Source organism: Equus przewalskii, chromosome 3 (genome assembly GCF_037783145.1).
Source record: "Equus przewalskii isolate Varuska chromosome 3, EquPr2, whole genome shotgun sequence".
NCBI lineage: Eukaryota > Metazoa > Chordata > Mammalia > Perissodactyla > Equidae > Equus > Equus przewalskii.
Window position 1 is genome coordinate 87,268,738 of NC_091833.1, and position 17,551 is coordinate 87,286,288.

Genomic DNA, 17,551 nt, shown 5'->3' on the forward strand with positions numbered 1-17,551 from the left:
AGTGACTCTCCTTCTATATAGTAATTCCTATATCTACTTTATGAAGAAAAAACTAGTTTGCCACTCTACAATAATTATGACTCCTTTATATTTCTGAGTTGAGAAGAGCCAAGGAATCAATAATGGAAAAATAGCTTTATATTTTCAATTATTATATAAGAAAAAATGGAAAGGAAAACATTATAGAAACCTGAAGCAAAATGAAAATCAGAAAGAGTAATTCGAGGCCTTCTTTATTCTCTACACAGGAAAATAAAGTGTCAAAGAACTTTCTAAGATGACAGCAGGAAGCTAAGGAAAACCTACAGAGAAGTCAAGTAAGGTTAAGGGGGAAAGCATGCCACCCATGGTAAACATATTCACCTAGAAATTAGGAACTCCTAAAGCCAGAAAGCAAACCGAATTCCAGCTCCCAAAATACAGTAAAATCGTGTCTTTGTTTCCTCTACTGACACTGCACAGAAGTAAAATCTCATTTGCTTTCAAAAGACACAATTTTCTTCAGAAGGTGAAGCATCACACCATCAAAACAGTACAAGTGCACTAGGCACAGCAAAGGAGATAGAGGCTGGACGTGTCAAGAACATAGAAGAGGAAGTACCACATTCATTCACTAAGGCAAAAATTGAGGTCCCATGTCCAGGCATGTGCTAATCTTTGGGGAATAAACCAAACAATACCCAAAACTTACAAAAGCTTCATTCGTCAATTTACTCAATGAATATACATTTAACACATGTCAAGCATAGAGCTATACCCTGGAGATGTGATGAGAAATAAAATAACAGTTTTACCCTCAAGAATATACAGATGGCCTAGAGCCAAATTCAGCCAGTATTGGGATAGCCTAGCAGCTAAAGATAGTTTTTATGTCTTGAAAGAATCGTTTGAAAAAAGAGAAAAAAAAGAATATGCAAGAGAGACTGTACGTGGCCCACAAAACCTCAAATATTTACTATCTGGCATTTTACAGAAAAAAGTTAGCCAACCCTACTTGATAAAAACAGTATGCTTGTGGCCGGCCCGGTGGTGCAGCGGTTAAGTGCGCGTGTTCCGCTTCAGCGGCATGGGGTTCACCAGTTCGGATCCCAGGTGTGGACATGGCACTGCTTGACAAGCCATGCTGTGGTAGGTATCTCACATATAAAGTGAAGGAAGATGGGCACGAATGTTAGCTCAGGGCCAGTCTTTCTCAGCAAAAAGAGGAGGATTGGCAGCAGATGTTTGCTCAGGGCAAATCTTCCTCAAAAAAAGGAAAAAATCAAAAAAACAGTACGCTTAATGCTATGACAGAATAAAGCCAGGGTGCCATAAAAGTAGAAAGAGTACTCAACTCAGCTTTTTAGTAAGTTAATGAATGCTAACTTTCTGAAAAATGGTGACATCAAAGCTGTGCAAAAAAGGACTGTGACAAGTCTGGAGAACTGAAAATAGTTGAGTTTACAGAATTCTGAATTTCTCAGAATAGCAAAATTTCAAAAGAAACTTGAGGAATAACAAAGAATCAACAAATTGTGATTCTGCCAAATAAGAACAATAAGAAAAAGAATCATATATATATATACACACACAAACATAAAATTATTATATACACACAAACAGAATTATAATTTAATACCACTATTTTTTCATAAAAGACATCAAAAAACAAAAATAATCTTAGAATTTAAAAACTGAATCTCAGAATTTGAAAACTGAATAAATTTAGCTTTATGGAAAAAACTATTTTTATTTTTCTCATTTTGCTAAAGACCAGAGAAAATTCAGTTACAGACAGTCCAGGGACTGTTTGCTTGAGATTCACTTGTGTAAATAACACCTTCCAATAATTTTACGCCCTCTATTATAGACTTACGACAACTTATGGTACAAACCAAAGCAACATATGGCTTCATTTCCCATGCCTGTAGGTTTGTATTATCTATTATTATAGGAGATATCTTCTTCTCAAAGGCTTCTTTTGCTGAAAAACACACACAGAAAATGACAAATCATTTCTAATAACAATATTAAGCATTATCTTGATATTTTAAAAATCTGATCTTGTTTTCATAATTTGAAAATCATAAATGTGCTAATTTTTTCACAGCCCTACTTCTAAATATCACTTTTGAGTACATGAAAAATTAAAGTACAGGTAAATGTTGAATAATAAATACTAAATAAACAAATACTAAGGTTATAATCAGAGAAAAGTATTAACTAAAACTATCTGATCTAAGTTTTGCATGTGTGTTACAAGCATAAACAGCATAAATTTTTAAAAAGCTATCACTAAAAACAATATCATGCTGGGACCAGCCCAAGTAGCATAGCAGTTAAGTTCATATGTTCCACTGCAGCGGCCCCAGGTTCGCCAGTTCGGATCCTGGGTGTGGACCTATGTACCGCCTATCAAGTCATGCTGTGGCAGCTGTCCCACGTATAAAGTAGAGGAAGATGGGCATGGATGTTAGCTCAGGGCCAATCTTCCTCAAAAAAAAAGAAAGAAAGACAAGAAAAACAATATCATGCTAAAAGCAACATGGTATCCTGGATAAGACTCTGGAACAGAAAAGGACTTTAGTAAAACAACTAAAATCCAAATAAAGTCTGGAGTTAGGTAATCGTAAGGTACCAGTGGTAATTTCTTAGTCTTGACAAATGTACCGTGGTTATATAACATGTTAAGATTAGGGGAAATTGGGCAACGGATATACAGAAACTCTACATTGCCTTTGCACCCTTCCCATAAATCTAAAATTATTCCAAAATAAAGCTTAAAAACAAACAAAAAATATGGACAAACACCAAAAAATATATATATAATGATTTGAAATAAAGAAAATATTATATACTGTTGTGCAGGAGATTTTCTTATAAAACTACCTTTTTCCCCCAAGGAATTAGACCATTCAGGAAATTAATGATAAACCACAATAAATAAGCTTTACAAGGAAATTATTTGGAAGTTTTAAAAGTTCTGTCTACTCTCTTACAACTCAATAATAAAAAGGCAAATGATCCAATTGAAAAATGGCAAAAGACTTGAATAGACAGCTCTCCAAAGATAAACAAATAGCCAAAAAGCCAAAAACATGTTCAACACCATTAGCCATTAGGGAAATGCAAATCAAAGCCACGCACACCAGGATAACTATAGTCAAAAGACAGATAATAACAAAGTGTTGGTGACAATGCAGAGATGTTGGAAAGGTCATAAAGTACTAGTGGGAATGTAAAGTGGTGCAGTTGCCTTGGAAAACAGCTTGGCAGTTCCTAAAAAGGTTAGACTTAGGTGTGTATATTCATAGCAACATTATTCATAACAGCCAAAAAGTGGAAACAAGCCAAATGTCCATCAACTAATGAAAGGATAAATAAAATGCAACATATCTATGCTATGGAATATTATTCGGCCATGAGAAAGGAATGAAGTATTGATGCATGCTACAACATGGATGAGCTTTGAAAACATTATGCTGAGTGAAAAAAAATTCACAAAAGACCACATATTATATGATTCCATTTATATGAAATGTCCAAATAGGCAAACCTATAGATAGAAAGTAGGTTAGTAGTTGCCTAAGGCTAGGAGTGGTTGGGGAGAAATGAGTGAATGATAATGGGTACAGGAAATTTTTGGAGTGATAAAAATGTTCTAAATTGTTGTACAACTCTGAGTATGCTAAAAACCATGTGAAATATCTCTCAATTAATCTGTTTAAAAAAGATTTAATACTATTATTTAATATTATTATTGCTGTGGTTGTTGCTGTAGTAAGGGCATGTTGAACCATTCCTAAGCACTTCTCATTCTCATTTTTAACCTTTACAACAATCCTGGGGGTTAAGCATTATTATGTCCTTTTACAGATGAAGACACTGGGCCTTGGAGAGTATAAATACAGTCATCCGTTGTTTAACGATGGGGATACACTCTGAGAAAGGCATTGTCGGGTGATTTCATCACTGTGCGAACATCATAGAGTACACTTAAACAAACCTAGATGGTGTAGCCTACTAGACATCTAGGCTATATGGTACCAATCTCACAAGACCACCGGCATTTATGTGGTCTGAAATGTTGTTATGTGGTGCATAACTGAAACTTGCACAAAATCACACAGCTAGTAACTGACAAACCCAAGATTGCTCTTCACCACATCATACTGTTTCTTTTATTTTTAGCTGTGTTGGTATTTTCATATTCCTGAGTTCTCACTTTAACATTTAGTTCAAGAAAGAATATTTAAAAATTTAACAATGTCTGAAGATAGCAAACTCAAGAATCATCCTGACAGTGCATTTATCATAAAAGAAAGGCTAAGTAAAATATTGTCTATAGTCTTCATAAGAATTCTCCATATAAAATTCAAACTATTCATATAACTAAACATTTCATGATAAAACCATCTTAAGTAAACAAACAGTTGCACTAATAAAGAAATTAAGATTTTTACCTATGATCTTCCCACAGATTCAGTTTGAGAGCCTTTTTTTTTTTAAAGATTTTATTTTTCCTTTTTTCTCCCCAAAGCCCCCCAGTACATAGTTGTATATTTTCAGTTGTGGGTCCTTCTAGTTGTGCTATGTGGGATGCTGCCTCAGCATGGCTCGATGAGCGGTGCCATGTCCGCACCCAGGATCCAAACCGGAGAAACCTTGGGCCACTGAAGCAGAGAGCACGAACTTAACCACTTGGCCACGGGGCCAGCCCCCAACGAGAGTCATTTTTACTCTCCCATTATCCTCCATAAAAATTAAAATTAAACCAACCTAGGGAAGACTAGTGGTTAATGATGCAAATTCCATTTTAGGAAACAGGAACCAGAGAATACCAGACAACTGTAACCATCTTGAGCTACGCTGTGACCCAAGTAGAAAATCTTATTTGCTTCTGACGACATTGATTAAATGAAACTTAAACATGCCATGCAATGATCTAAGCATTTTACAAAAATTAACTCATTTAATCCTCACAACAACTCTATGAGATAAGGTTACCTCTTACTATATAACATAAAGATTGTCATAGTTATAATTTTACATATATATTATAGTTATAATATAGAGTTAAAGTTAATTATAACTTTTTTAAAAGTTATATGTCTCAAAATACAAATATTAAGCAGATTTTTTCTTTACATTACTCTTTTTTTTTTTCTCCCCAGAGCCCCAGTACATAGTTGTATATCCTAGTTGTAGGTCATTCTAGTTCTTCTACATGGGATGCTGCCACAGCATGGCCTGATGAGCGCTGCATAGGTCCACGCCTAGGATCTAAACCAGTGAACCCCAGGCCGCTGAGGCGGAGTGCACAAAGTTTACCACTCAGCCACATGGCTGGCCCCCTCTTTACACTACTCTTAATATTATTCCAGAATCCGATGTCTATTCTTACCACGATTCTGGTTCCACTCATGTGCTTCTCCTAAGTACTTTACATCAAACTGGTACTGTCCATTTATGTAAAAATAATCATCAGTACTAAGAATGACTCCATTCGGATTATCCTCTTGCAAAGTCCTGTGAAAGATAAATGGAATTATTTTCATAAACTTTTCTTCAAATTTTCTCTCCTAATTTTTACAAGGTCATAATTCAAATAGAAAATTCAAGTATTATTATTTAAAAGAGCGAGAATATTGTAATATTCAAATGAATCATATTGCAAATCCTCTAAGCAAAAGTTTGACGCCCAAGAAAACTGACTTAAGACAAGTCTATTTTGCTTTATGTAAATTATTATTTCAGACACTTGTTTAATGTTATAAAGTCCTTTATCCTTAACTACAAAGGTTTGAAGATTAACAAATTTAGTTATCAAGAAAACCTGGTAACTGAAAATGCTTCAGAACTCCTATCAGTCACAGGTTCCCCCTCACCTGGTCATTTGATACATAGTGACCTACTTCACCCACTCTAAGTGGAAGGTCACTTCAAGGTAGGCAAGTAGCTTGATATTCAACAGATCTCCAAAAGCAGATAAAGCTCTACTGCTATAAATTTAGTGAGTACGCCAAAAACATCCAACAATATAATGTTAATAGACTATTAATCTGTTAAACTATACACAGTTAAGATAGTTTTGGGGGGGGGTTGACACCTCTCTTTCCTGATTCTGGAATTTATTTTCTACATAATTGAGATACATGTAACGACTAAGCAAATAGAATCCACAGAGACATAATGCTACCATTCTTGACCATTTGTAAAATATCACCATTTATTGTCTCCTCCTAAAATAGGTATAAGTGTATCTAAAGATAAAATACATCTCTTGAATGTAATTTTTATTAGCATCTACTAAGTGCCAGGCACTGTTTTAAGCACTGAGCACACAGCAGTGAATAAAAAAGACAAAAATTCTTGCACTCATGGAGCTTACCTTCTAGTGAATGCTCACTTGATGCCACCTTCTATCCTCTATTTATCCTCGTCTCCTTTATCTCTTAGATTTCCCCTTCTCTGACACTTCCTCTTTTCTCTTTAAACATGGATGCATCTCATCTATCTTTAAAAATTTTCACCATGCTGTAAGGACCCCTTTCAACTCTTACCCAGCTTCTCTCCTTCCCTTAGCCGCTTTATCAATGCTTCATTAACCCTTTGTCTTCTACCTTCGCCGTGCAACAAAGTTGTTTTTAAGATATCCACTCATGACTTTCTTTCCAATAAATCCAAAAGCCTTTTTTCATGCCTTATTTTCCTTAGGCTTGCACACTAGTTTAATACTATGGACCATTCTAAGAAAACTCAGCTTCTATGTCTCTGCACTTCCCAGTTATTTCTCTCATTCAAAAAATATTACTAAGTTTCCTACCTAATGACAAGCACTTCTTTCTCTTCCCATTCTCTAACTGCAGCTGCCTCTGGCTCCATGGCCCCTGAAACCTAGTTCTTCAAACCTGTGTCACAGCTCTATTACGTTTTAAGGTACCACCTTTCATTCCAATCTCTTTCACAAAATACAATATCATGAAGGATTGTAATATCCATAACATTAAATTAAAATGGTTCATTATTGTTGTTATTAAATCAATGAGAAAGTCTATAGAAGAATATGCTTATAACTGAATGAGCAGAAAATGTGGAAATTTACTGGAAAATAAACCCAAAGAAAGCATATCAGAAAACTGAGAATGAGCTCATCAAAGACATTCCCAAGTATATATGCATATTCACTAATATGCATATTCACTAAGACTAAACATACCCATGATCAAATAAAAAAGACCCAGCTAAGAAGAGAAGAAAGCAAAAAGTTAAAATTTGGAAGGAAAAGGAAAAAAAAGAACTGGTAAATAAAATATATTAGATGTAGACCTTCTGGAATTTAAAGAATAAGTGGGGTAGGAGAGACTCTGAAAACAATACTCTTTAACATGTGCTACTGAAAACACAACAAAGCTGCTCCCAAGCCTGACTCTAGTCTCCCAGACAAAGCCACCCACAACATACCGTAACTACAAAAGGGACACAGATGGACATATGAGACAAAATAATTGAGAGTTTGATATTTTGTAGCAAATAAATCAGTGAAAACTTAAAGTTCTCTGACTACCAGTGACTCATCCTATGCTGTCTTCCTTCAAATCACACATTTTTAACAGCATTATTTAACAACATGCTACAATTACAAATTTCCAACTAGCAGTAGAATTCTTGTATTTAAGACTTCCTTGAATTCAAAATCGATTATGGCCCTTTAACTCTATAATCAAAGATGAACTCATCTTTCTCCCAAATTAGTTTTCCTCTACATAAAGCTATTTCTGTTGATTTCACAAGCTCACAATCTTGAAATTATCTTTAATTTCTTTCTCTACTTGTCTCTCAAAATAATAATCTAAGATGAAAGAATTCAATAAAAACTGGAGAAAAAAGTGCTATTAGCTACAAAGTTAGAAAAAATTAGTAAAAAGAAAACATTTTAGGGGTTATTAACATCTCTATTAAGCAAAAGCATTTCACATATTCATACTACTACAAATGTACAGGTTCATGAATTATACTCTTTTTTTAAAACTGAATTAAACCTCATACCTTGCCAAAAAAGATTTTCCTGATCCCGGAAGCCCTCTGAGAAGAACAAGAACTAGTCCAACATAAGATGATGTCTTCTTTCTTACAACCTGAGAAACTGGAGTTTCTTGTACTTGATAAGCACTTGTTCCCTCTTTATTTCTCCATACCTTTGTTGGGGAAGTGTGAGAAATACCTGGGGGTGGAAACGTATAGTTGACAGGTCTCCAGTGTGCAGCTGTGGTTACAACAGGAGCTACAAAGCCATGGTTTCCTTGAAAGAGGTCAAAAGTAGGAACCATTGGATTCCACATTGGTGGAGGTGGAGGCGGCGGCAGGAGTAGAGGAAGAGGGGTGAGTACTGGGCAGTAATTCACATCCTTCCCCTTTGGCGGCAGTTCAGTATGTTTGTGTGACTTGAAACTGAATTCTTCAGAAGGTACAAACATATCAGGTACAGAAGTAGATTTCTGATTCTCACCTCTACCTAGCAAACCAAGCCCTGGATTTTCCACAGTGAGGTTTAAAGGAGCCTGAGATTCACTGACATCCAAATCTACAGGAGCTTGAGAGAACTGAGCCTGAAGACACTCCGATTCTAAAAGCTCTTTCTGTCTTTGATTGAGATTGCTACAACCCCCCCTGGTGTCACCTGCTACATGTAAAGAACTACTGAGCAGAGAATCTTCCAGTGCCAATGTGTTATTCCTTATAACACTTTTGGACTCATTCGAAACTGAATACGAAGTTAAGGAGTTTGAATTTAATGTAGAGGCGGAATTCTCTAAATTTTCACTGTTCAAATCCATATTTTGTGTAGAAAGAATGGGAGTCATACTACTTGAATCTGAATTTATAAATTCACTCGGGTCACTAAAACTACTAACATCTTGCAAAGGCAAAAATGAGTATACTTGGTCACTGGGAGAAGAGTTCAATTTCTCAAAAGCATTCTGTATTAAGGAATCCAAGTCTTCAGTTAGCTGCATGTCCAAAAATGAATCCATTTTTGAATCTTCACTCTCTCCTTCAGGAGGACACTTTTCCATTATTTCATGTCCCGCTGCACTTACTTGGTTCTCAGAAGCGATGAAGCTTTTTGAAGATGATTCTTCTATCTTGGCATCAGTGTCAGATAATTCTAATAGACAATCCATGGCATTTTCAACTGTACAATAACAAGAACAACAGTAACACCAACAAAAAAAATATATATATATGTACTGAAAATAGTAAAATATGATTTGATTAAAATCTACTATAATCATACTAGATTCTGCATTGTAGAGAAACTTATAAATATTCAAGTCATTTTTTTAAAAGCAATATTTTACTAACATACCAGTCTGTATCAGTAAAAGTTCTGAATGAATGATGGAGACATCCAATGTTGTTACTTTCAGACAAACAGTAATAAACTAGACTAATGAACTGCCATCAAGTAGATATTCTCTGATAAATTTATTAAGTGGAAAAATATCTGTAATTGCATGTATTAGGGCTATTAATAAAGATCCTAACTGGTTGATTTATTCAACAAATACTTACCTACTGCATGTTCTTTAAGGATTAAGTATTTTAAGCACTCTCTTAGTAAACCTAATTTGTTTATATGGTCCATGCTATTAATTTCACTTAATACAAAAAATATGTATGAGCATGTACTATATATCACATATCCTTTGTACATAGATGAATAAAATATTGTTATACTATACTCAAAGAATTTCTGCAGTCTAATGGAGGCTATTAAAGATCTTTACATTAGAAGACAATACATTATAATATAATATAGATTAAACAATGTACACTTTTAATAATCTATAAATGCTATAAGCAGCCTTATAGGAGAGCAAGGAAAGATTTCACATAAGGTGATACATGAACTGGGACTTGAAGATTAAAAAGAAACTTGTAAGACAGAGGGGAAAGGCAAAGCCAGTCTTGAAAACACAAAGCATGTTTACGGGATTAAGAGAAGCTGGTTGGAGCATGGGAACACAGTAGTACGGCAGATAAGAAAAGATGACGAAACTGGAAAGGGGGATGACGTGAAATCTGGAAGGGTCCTACACGTCATGGTAAGAAATATCAATTTCATTTTCTAAGGGAATTTGAAGGGAAATTACCTGTCATAGCATTTAGGGTAGAGACTTTACAGATATCACCTCACTGAATCCTCAAATAATACTGTGAGGTACACAAAGTATTCCCAGCAAACAGATGATGAAAATGAAGCTCAAAAAGTACATAACTTTGGGGGCTGGCCCCGTGGCCGAGTGGTTAAGTTTGCGTGCTCCGCTGCAGGCGGCCCAGTGTTTCGTTGGTTCGAATCCTGGGCGTGGACATGGCACTGCTCATCAAACTACGCTGAGACAGCATCCCACATGCCACAACTAGAAGGACCCACAATGAAGAATATACAACTATGTACTGGGGGGCTTTGGGGAGAAAAAGGAAAAAAATAAAATCTTAAAAAAAAAAAGTACATAACTTTGGGGGAGGGTGAAAAGGGTAAAGGGGCACACATGTATGGTGACAGATAAAAACTAGACTACTGGTGGTGAACACGGTGCAATCTATACAGAAACTGACATATAAAAATGTACACCTGAAATTTACACAATGTTATAAGCCAATATGACCTCAATGAAAAAAATAAAAAATAAAAAAGTATATAACTTGGCCCAAGTCACACAGATAATAAGTGACAGACCCAGGACTGGTATGTCTGACTCCAAAGCTGAGCTCTTTCCATTATAAGACAAATAAGGAACCATTAGAATTGTTAAGCATTTCAAATTGGGGGCTTTTTTGTTTTATCTTGTTTTGTTTTATGGAAGATAAATATGGAAACAGCACAGCACAGTTGGTAACAGCTCTGGTATAGAGTCAGAAACCAGCATTTAAATCCCTACTTGCTGGCTATGACACTTTGAACAAGTTACTTAACTTTCCTAAGCCTTGATTTTCTCATTTGCAATATGGGGATAATAAAAATACCTACCTCATAGGGTTGTTCTGAGGATTAAATGAGATAATCCATGAAAAAATGCTGTGCACAAGGACTGGCACCTAGTAAGCACCCAATTAATGTTCCCTTAAGAAGAAAAACAAAGAGGGATTGGAGGGGGCAAACCTAGCAGAGACCAGTTAGGTGATTATAGCAATACTACAAAACCAGATGCCCTAAATGTGGAAAAAGGGGGAAAAAAAAAGAAAGAAACAAAGAAACAAAGCAAATACAAGAGGTATTCCTATGAAAAAAACTCTACACAACAGAAAAACCACAAAAGAAAAGATCAACCAAAAAAATTAACATGTATATAATGAAAAACAGTATTAAGTAAAAGTAAGTAAAAGATCAAGACATATATTACACAAAAGAAGAGTCCTTACAGAGTTTTGGAAAAAATTAAAACAATGGTATAAAACAACAAAAAACACATGAATGAACAAGTCACATGAGAATACAAGAATTAATGAACAATCATACACAAAAATGTATTCCTCTTTATTTTAAAAAAATTCAACATTCCTCTCTATTTTAAGAAAACACAAATTAAGAAAAGGTGTCATTTAATTCCTATTAAAACCTTAAAAATAATACTACACAATGCTGAAAAGGCTGTGGTGAAACCACTAGACTAATACTGTGCTGGTGGTATTACAAATTGGCACACCTCTTTGGTAGGCAATTTAGCAGTATTGTTTCCAAGAGCTGAAAACTGTTCTCACCCTGTGACACAAGAAAATAAAACTTTGGGACTAAGAAAAAAGTCAAAAGAAGGAAAAAGTTATTTATACCAAGATGTTTTCTGCAATATTAATTATTCATGAAGAACTCAGACATAATTAAAGCACAACAACTTAGCGGAATATTAGAAAGCTATTAAAAATAAATATGAAGATTGCAGCAACACTGAAAAAATGCTTATGTTAACTTAAGTTTAAAAAGTAGAATATACAATCTCATCAATGCTATTATTCAAACTAATCAAAATATCAGTATTTATGAACAAGGTGTAGAGAAGATCCTGGAAAAGAGAAATATATTTTTTGTTAGTATGTGAAGGTAATATATTTTTCTTGTAATTCCTCATGGCTGTGTTAGTGAATGTGAAACAAATAAATTTTAAAGACATCAAAATTAGGAAAAAAATGTTGAACTCACACTTACAAAATTCTACACACTATCATTTCTGAGCATCAAGTGGACTACTGAAAACTGGTTTACTGCATACATATCATAACAGAATAGATAAAGGTATGCTCACATCACAGACCACATAATGAATAAAAATGGAAGGTTATCATGCATTATCAAAACTTCCCAAATCTAGAATAATTTTATCCTACACTAACATGGCCAATAGCAATACTAAGCATCAACATTTAATTTACTCATCCAGTCAACTTTGATAGTTTCCCTTCTGTCTACAAACATATTTCTAAACAATTTATTACAAGTTATAAATAACATACTATACTGAAGACTTTACCAAAAAAAAAAAAAAACCACCTCAAACCTTATGAAAAAAGTCCCATGAGGTACGTACTATTATTTTTCTCATTAATAGATTAAAAAATTGAGACCTAGAGAGCTTAAGTGGCAGAGCTAGAAATCCAACCTAGGTTTCTTGACTCCAAAGTCAATGTTTTAAAACCATACTACTCTACTAGCCTCAACTCTCAATCAGCTCTCATTCCCACAATTATAATTACCTCTTCAATCAATAAATATTTACTGAGGTCCTGCTATGAGTCATTTGCTATTTTAGGGACTGGAGATACAGCAGTAAAACAAAACTGTTTTTAAAATTCATCTTTATGGAGCTTACATCTAGGACAGTGGTTCTCAAGCAGAGATGATTTTGCACCCTAGGGGACATACGACAATATATGGAGGCATTTTTAATTGTCACAATTTGGTGGGAGGAGTGCTACTGGCACCTAGTGGGTACAGGCCAGGGATGCTGCTGAACATCCTACAACACACAGGAGAGCCACTCACAACAAAGAACTATGCAGTCCAAAATGTCAAGAGTGCCAACCTGTTCTAGAGGGAAGGTAAAAAAAAATAATAAAACATAGAATATGATATCTATACATACATCTTATATCTAGAATTATATATTTCTTGAAAGCAGAAACTATGCTTTATTCTTCTTCAGATCCCTCACAATACCAAACTTAGTAGCTTGCCCATGCAGATGCTCCATAAGTGATGAACAAAATAGAAACCAGGCAGTCATTTTTCTATATTACTACTGGTCAGGGCATAGTACATGAAGTCTTCTTATAAGATGCAAAGGGTTCAAACTAAACTTTTTCTCACCTTTAAAATCACATTCAGAAAGCATCAAATACACTACATCAGGATCCAGATCAGAAAACATCTCTGAGATAACGGTGAAGAGTTCTTCCTGATCAACTTTTGTCTCACACATGGAAGGAAGAGTAGTGGTTGGCTCCTCATGACTAGCAACACTGGATACGACAACTTCCTTAGAGTTTGCAGTCTTCCGAAAAGGATTTCCCCCAAGATTTTTCCTTCTCCTTGGCATTCTGACTTCCAAAACTAAAATGTTTCCCTTTTCTTACTTAAGATGTTTGATATTTAAGTCATACCTCAAAGAAAACAGGGTTAAGTATCTTGCACAATCCAGCAGTAATAGGACCTAAAACAGAAAGCAAGTAGAAACACTCAGACTATATAGTTCTATTTCCATTTCTAAAATTGGAATGACATCTTTATTTAACTCTAAGAAAGTACTATCAACTCTGGCGGCAAAGCCAAGAAGCAGTCAGACAATTTCTCTTTCTCCAAAATATTCAAGTTTTGTCAGGATTGAACATGTTAAAAATTAAGATATTAACAAATGCAACATATTTTCAGAACAGTGAGTACACTGTTTTAATATCATTTTTCATAATTAGAATGCCTACTGAACACCTTCATGTGGATGTCTAATAGGCATCACAAACTTAACATGTCCAAAACCGAGCTGCTGCTCATCCCTTCACAGTCTTACCCATCTCAGCTAAGGCAGCTCTGTCCCTCCAACGGCTCAGGTCAAAAATCTTGGAGTCATTCTTCACTCCTCTCATCCCACATCCAATCAGTAAGCCAATTTTGTCAGTATAACCCTTAAAATGTATCCAAATAGGATCGGTCCTCACCATCTCCATTGCTGCCACAGCCTTTTGCCTGGATTACTGTAACAGTCTTGTAAAGAATCTCCCTGCTTCCACCCTTGCCCCTTCGGTCTATTTAGCACAGCAATTAGAGTGATTCAGCTAAACTGTAGGTCAGATCACGCCTCCTTCTGCTAATCTAACCACCAGCTTCCCATCTCACTCAGGGTAAAAAGAAGAGCCCTTAACACGGCCTATAACCCAGACATTTCTGTTACCTCAGTCCTGTCATCCCTAATCCTCTTTCCCTTGCTCACGTCACTCCAACCACACTTCGCCTCCTTGCTCTTCCTCAAACACACCAACCATGCTCCCACCTGGGAACCTTTACATCCTGGTTCCCTCTACCTGAACTACTATTCTCCCAGGTATCCATAAGTTTTATTTCCTCACCACTTTCCTACCATTACTCAAATGTTACCTTCTCAGGAAGTCAGTCCCCCAACACCACTTATCCTTCTTCCCTTACTTGAATTTTCTCCATAAGACTTATTTTCTAACATAGTATATGTTTTATTTATTTGTTTTACTTACTTATTTATTTATTATATTTACTACTGATATTCCAGTAAAATGTAAGCTCCACAAGGGCAGGGACTCGTATATATGGAGAACTCCAGACAGTCTATGCTTGTCTATTAAATATTTCAAACTTAACATATCTAAAACTAAGTGTCTGATATTTTGCCCAAAATCTGTCCTAACCATTTGGGTTGGCTACCATCATCTTTCACCTTATTCCTGTCTCCCTGCTTCCAACCCTTGCCCACTAATAGTCTATTTTCAACACATGAGTCAGAACGATCTACATACAGCACAAATCAGAATGAATTAGGGTCTCCTCTAAATCCTCAAGTGGTTGGTTCTCCATGTCACTCAGAGCAAAACCTAAAGTCCTTACAATGGACCACCTCTCTGCTGGCCTGTAACATACTCTCCCCAAGATATCTGCACTGCTAACTCTTTCATTCTTTCAAATCTTTGTTCAAGTGGCACATTCAGTGATTTCTTCCTTGATTACCCAATTTAAAATCATATCCTCCACTCCCTCTGCCCCAATTTCCCTCTCCTGTTAACCACTCATTGCCCTTAACACATTCTAACATACTATAAAATTTGCCTTTTAAAAAAATTTACTGTGTCATAGCTCTATCTTCCAGAACTGCACTATCAATATGGCAGCCGCTGGCCACATGTGCCTATTTAAGTTAATTAAAATTATATTTTTTATATATTAATATGAGATAAAGTAGAATTTAGAGAAAGAAAATTATCAGAGACAGAGAGGAACATTATACAATCATAAAGGATCAGTCCACCAAGAAGACAGAGCAGCCCTAAATGTGTATACACCAAAAAACAGAGCCACCAAATAAGCGATGCAAAAACCGATAGACTGAAAGGAGAAACAGACAAATCCACAATTATAGTTAGAGACTTCAATACCCCTCTCTCAACAACTGATAGAATAACTAGACAGAAGATCAGAAAGGATACAGAAGCACTCAATAACACCATCAATTAAGGATCTAACGAACATTTACATAACATTCCAGCAAACAACAGCAGAATATACATTCCTTTCAAGTGCCCACAGAACATATACCATGAGCGACCATATGCTAGGCTATAAAACAAACCTCAACAAATTTAAAATAACTGAAATCATACAAAGTATGTTCTCTCACCACAACGGAATCAAACTAGAAATGAGTAACAAAAAGATAACAGGAAAATCTCCACAAACACTTGGAACCTGAGCAATACACTAAATAACCAGTGGATCAAAAAGGAAGTCTCAAGGAAAACTAAAAAATACATTGAAGTAAATGAAACTGAACATATACCATATCAAAATTTGTAGGACACAGCTAAAGCAGCAATGTCAGAAAATTATAGCACTACATGCATACATTAGAAAAGAGGAAAGTCTCAAATCAATAATCTAAGCCCCCACCACAACAGTCCAGAAAAAGGGCAAAATAAACCCAAAGCCAGTAAAAGGAAGGTAATAAAAAAGCTAAGAGCAGAAATGAATGAAATTGAAAACAGAAAAACAGAGAAAAATATGTGAAACAAATTGATGGCTCCTTGAAAAGATCCATAAAATTGACAAGCTTCTGCCACAAATGACAAAGAAAAAAAGAGAGCAGACACAAATTACCAATATCAGGAAGAAACAAGGGGTATCACAACAGACCCTGCAGACATCAAAAGACTAACAAGCGAATACTGTGAACAACTGTACACACACAAGTTTGACAACTTATATGAAACGGACCAGTTTTCTCAACAACCACAAATAACCACAACTCACTCAACAGGAAACAGATAAAAGCTCTATGAAATTTAATTCACAATTTTAAAACTCCCAAAAAAGAAATTCCAGGCCCAAATGGCTTCCACGGAGAATTCTAAGAAAGATTTTTAAGAAGAATTAACACTAACTTTATACAATCTCTTCCAAAAATAGAAGAGAGAACACTTCCCCACTCATTTTATGAGGTTAGTATTATCCCAATACCAAAATCAGACAACGCCAGTATAAAAAAACTATAAACCAATATTCTTCACGAATACAGACACAAAAATCCTTGACAAAATATTATCAAATAGAATTCAGCAAATTATAAAAAATATGAGGGATGCAAGGCTGATTCAATATTCAAAAATCAGTGTAACCCACCATATTAACAGGCTAAAGAAGAAAAATCACAATCATATCAATGAATGAAGAAAAAATACTGAGAAAATTCAACACCTATTCATGACATAAATCTCCAGAAAAACAGAAATAGAGGAGAACTTCCTCAACTCGATTAACAGCAACTACAAAACCTCTATAGCTAACATTATATTTGATATTAAAAAACTAAATGCCTTCCTCCAAAGACTGGGAACAAGGCAAGGACGTCCACTCTTAGCTCTCTTATTCCCTTAATGCTGGAAGTTCTAGCCTGTGAAGTAAGGCAAGAAAAGGAAATAAAAGGCATACAGATCAGAAAGGAAGAAATAAAACTGTCCCTATTTGCAGATGACATAGTTCTCTACATTGAAAATCTCAAGGAATCTACAAAATGTCCAACAAATAAGTGAATTCAGCAAAGCGCAGGATACAAAATAACTGTATTCACATTTTCTCTTTCATGAGATTGGCATTGATTGGAACTGCATTTCTGGTAGGTCGATATCAATGTAAGAATGTGCATAGAGGTAGTAAAAGCAGCAAGAGGTAAAATCTCAGAGGAGTTCTTATCACAATTGTAAAAAATAAATAGGAGTGATGTCAGCATCACAGCAGAGTGAGTTCTCCTGACAATCTCTCCCCTCCATGATACAATGAAAA

General features: G+C 35.3%; 1 protein-coding gene across 10 annotated transcripts in view; it reads right to left on the minus strand.

The window, feature by feature from the left end:
* N4BP2 (NEDD4 binding protein 2) overlaps positions 1-17,551 on the minus strand; it is an 86,823-nt gene that overhangs the window by 48,200 nt on the left and 21,072 nt on the right. For 4 of the 10 annotated variants that reach the window (XR_011538795.1, XR_011538796.1, XM_070615100.1 and 1 more), the window contains exons 4-7: positions 13,346-13,688; positions 8,029-9,175; positions 5,384-5,508; positions 1,875-1,963 (exon numbers count right to left, since the gene is read on the minus strand). Coding sequence is in view for 7 of the 10 variants with exons in the window: in XM_070615100.1 (XP_070471201.1) it covers positions 1,875-1,963; positions 5,384-5,508; positions 8,029-9,175; positions 13,346-13,574 (1,590 nt within the window). In the remaining 3 variants the exon portion in view is untranslated. Of the gene's footprint in view, positions 1-1,874; positions 1,964-5,383; positions 5,509-8,028; positions 9,176-11,014; positions 11,108-13,345; positions 13,689-17,551 lie in introns of all 10 variants that reach the window. The other 6 variants (XR_011538797.1, XM_070615102.1, XM_070615101.1 and 3 more) reach the window with 3 other exon arrangements.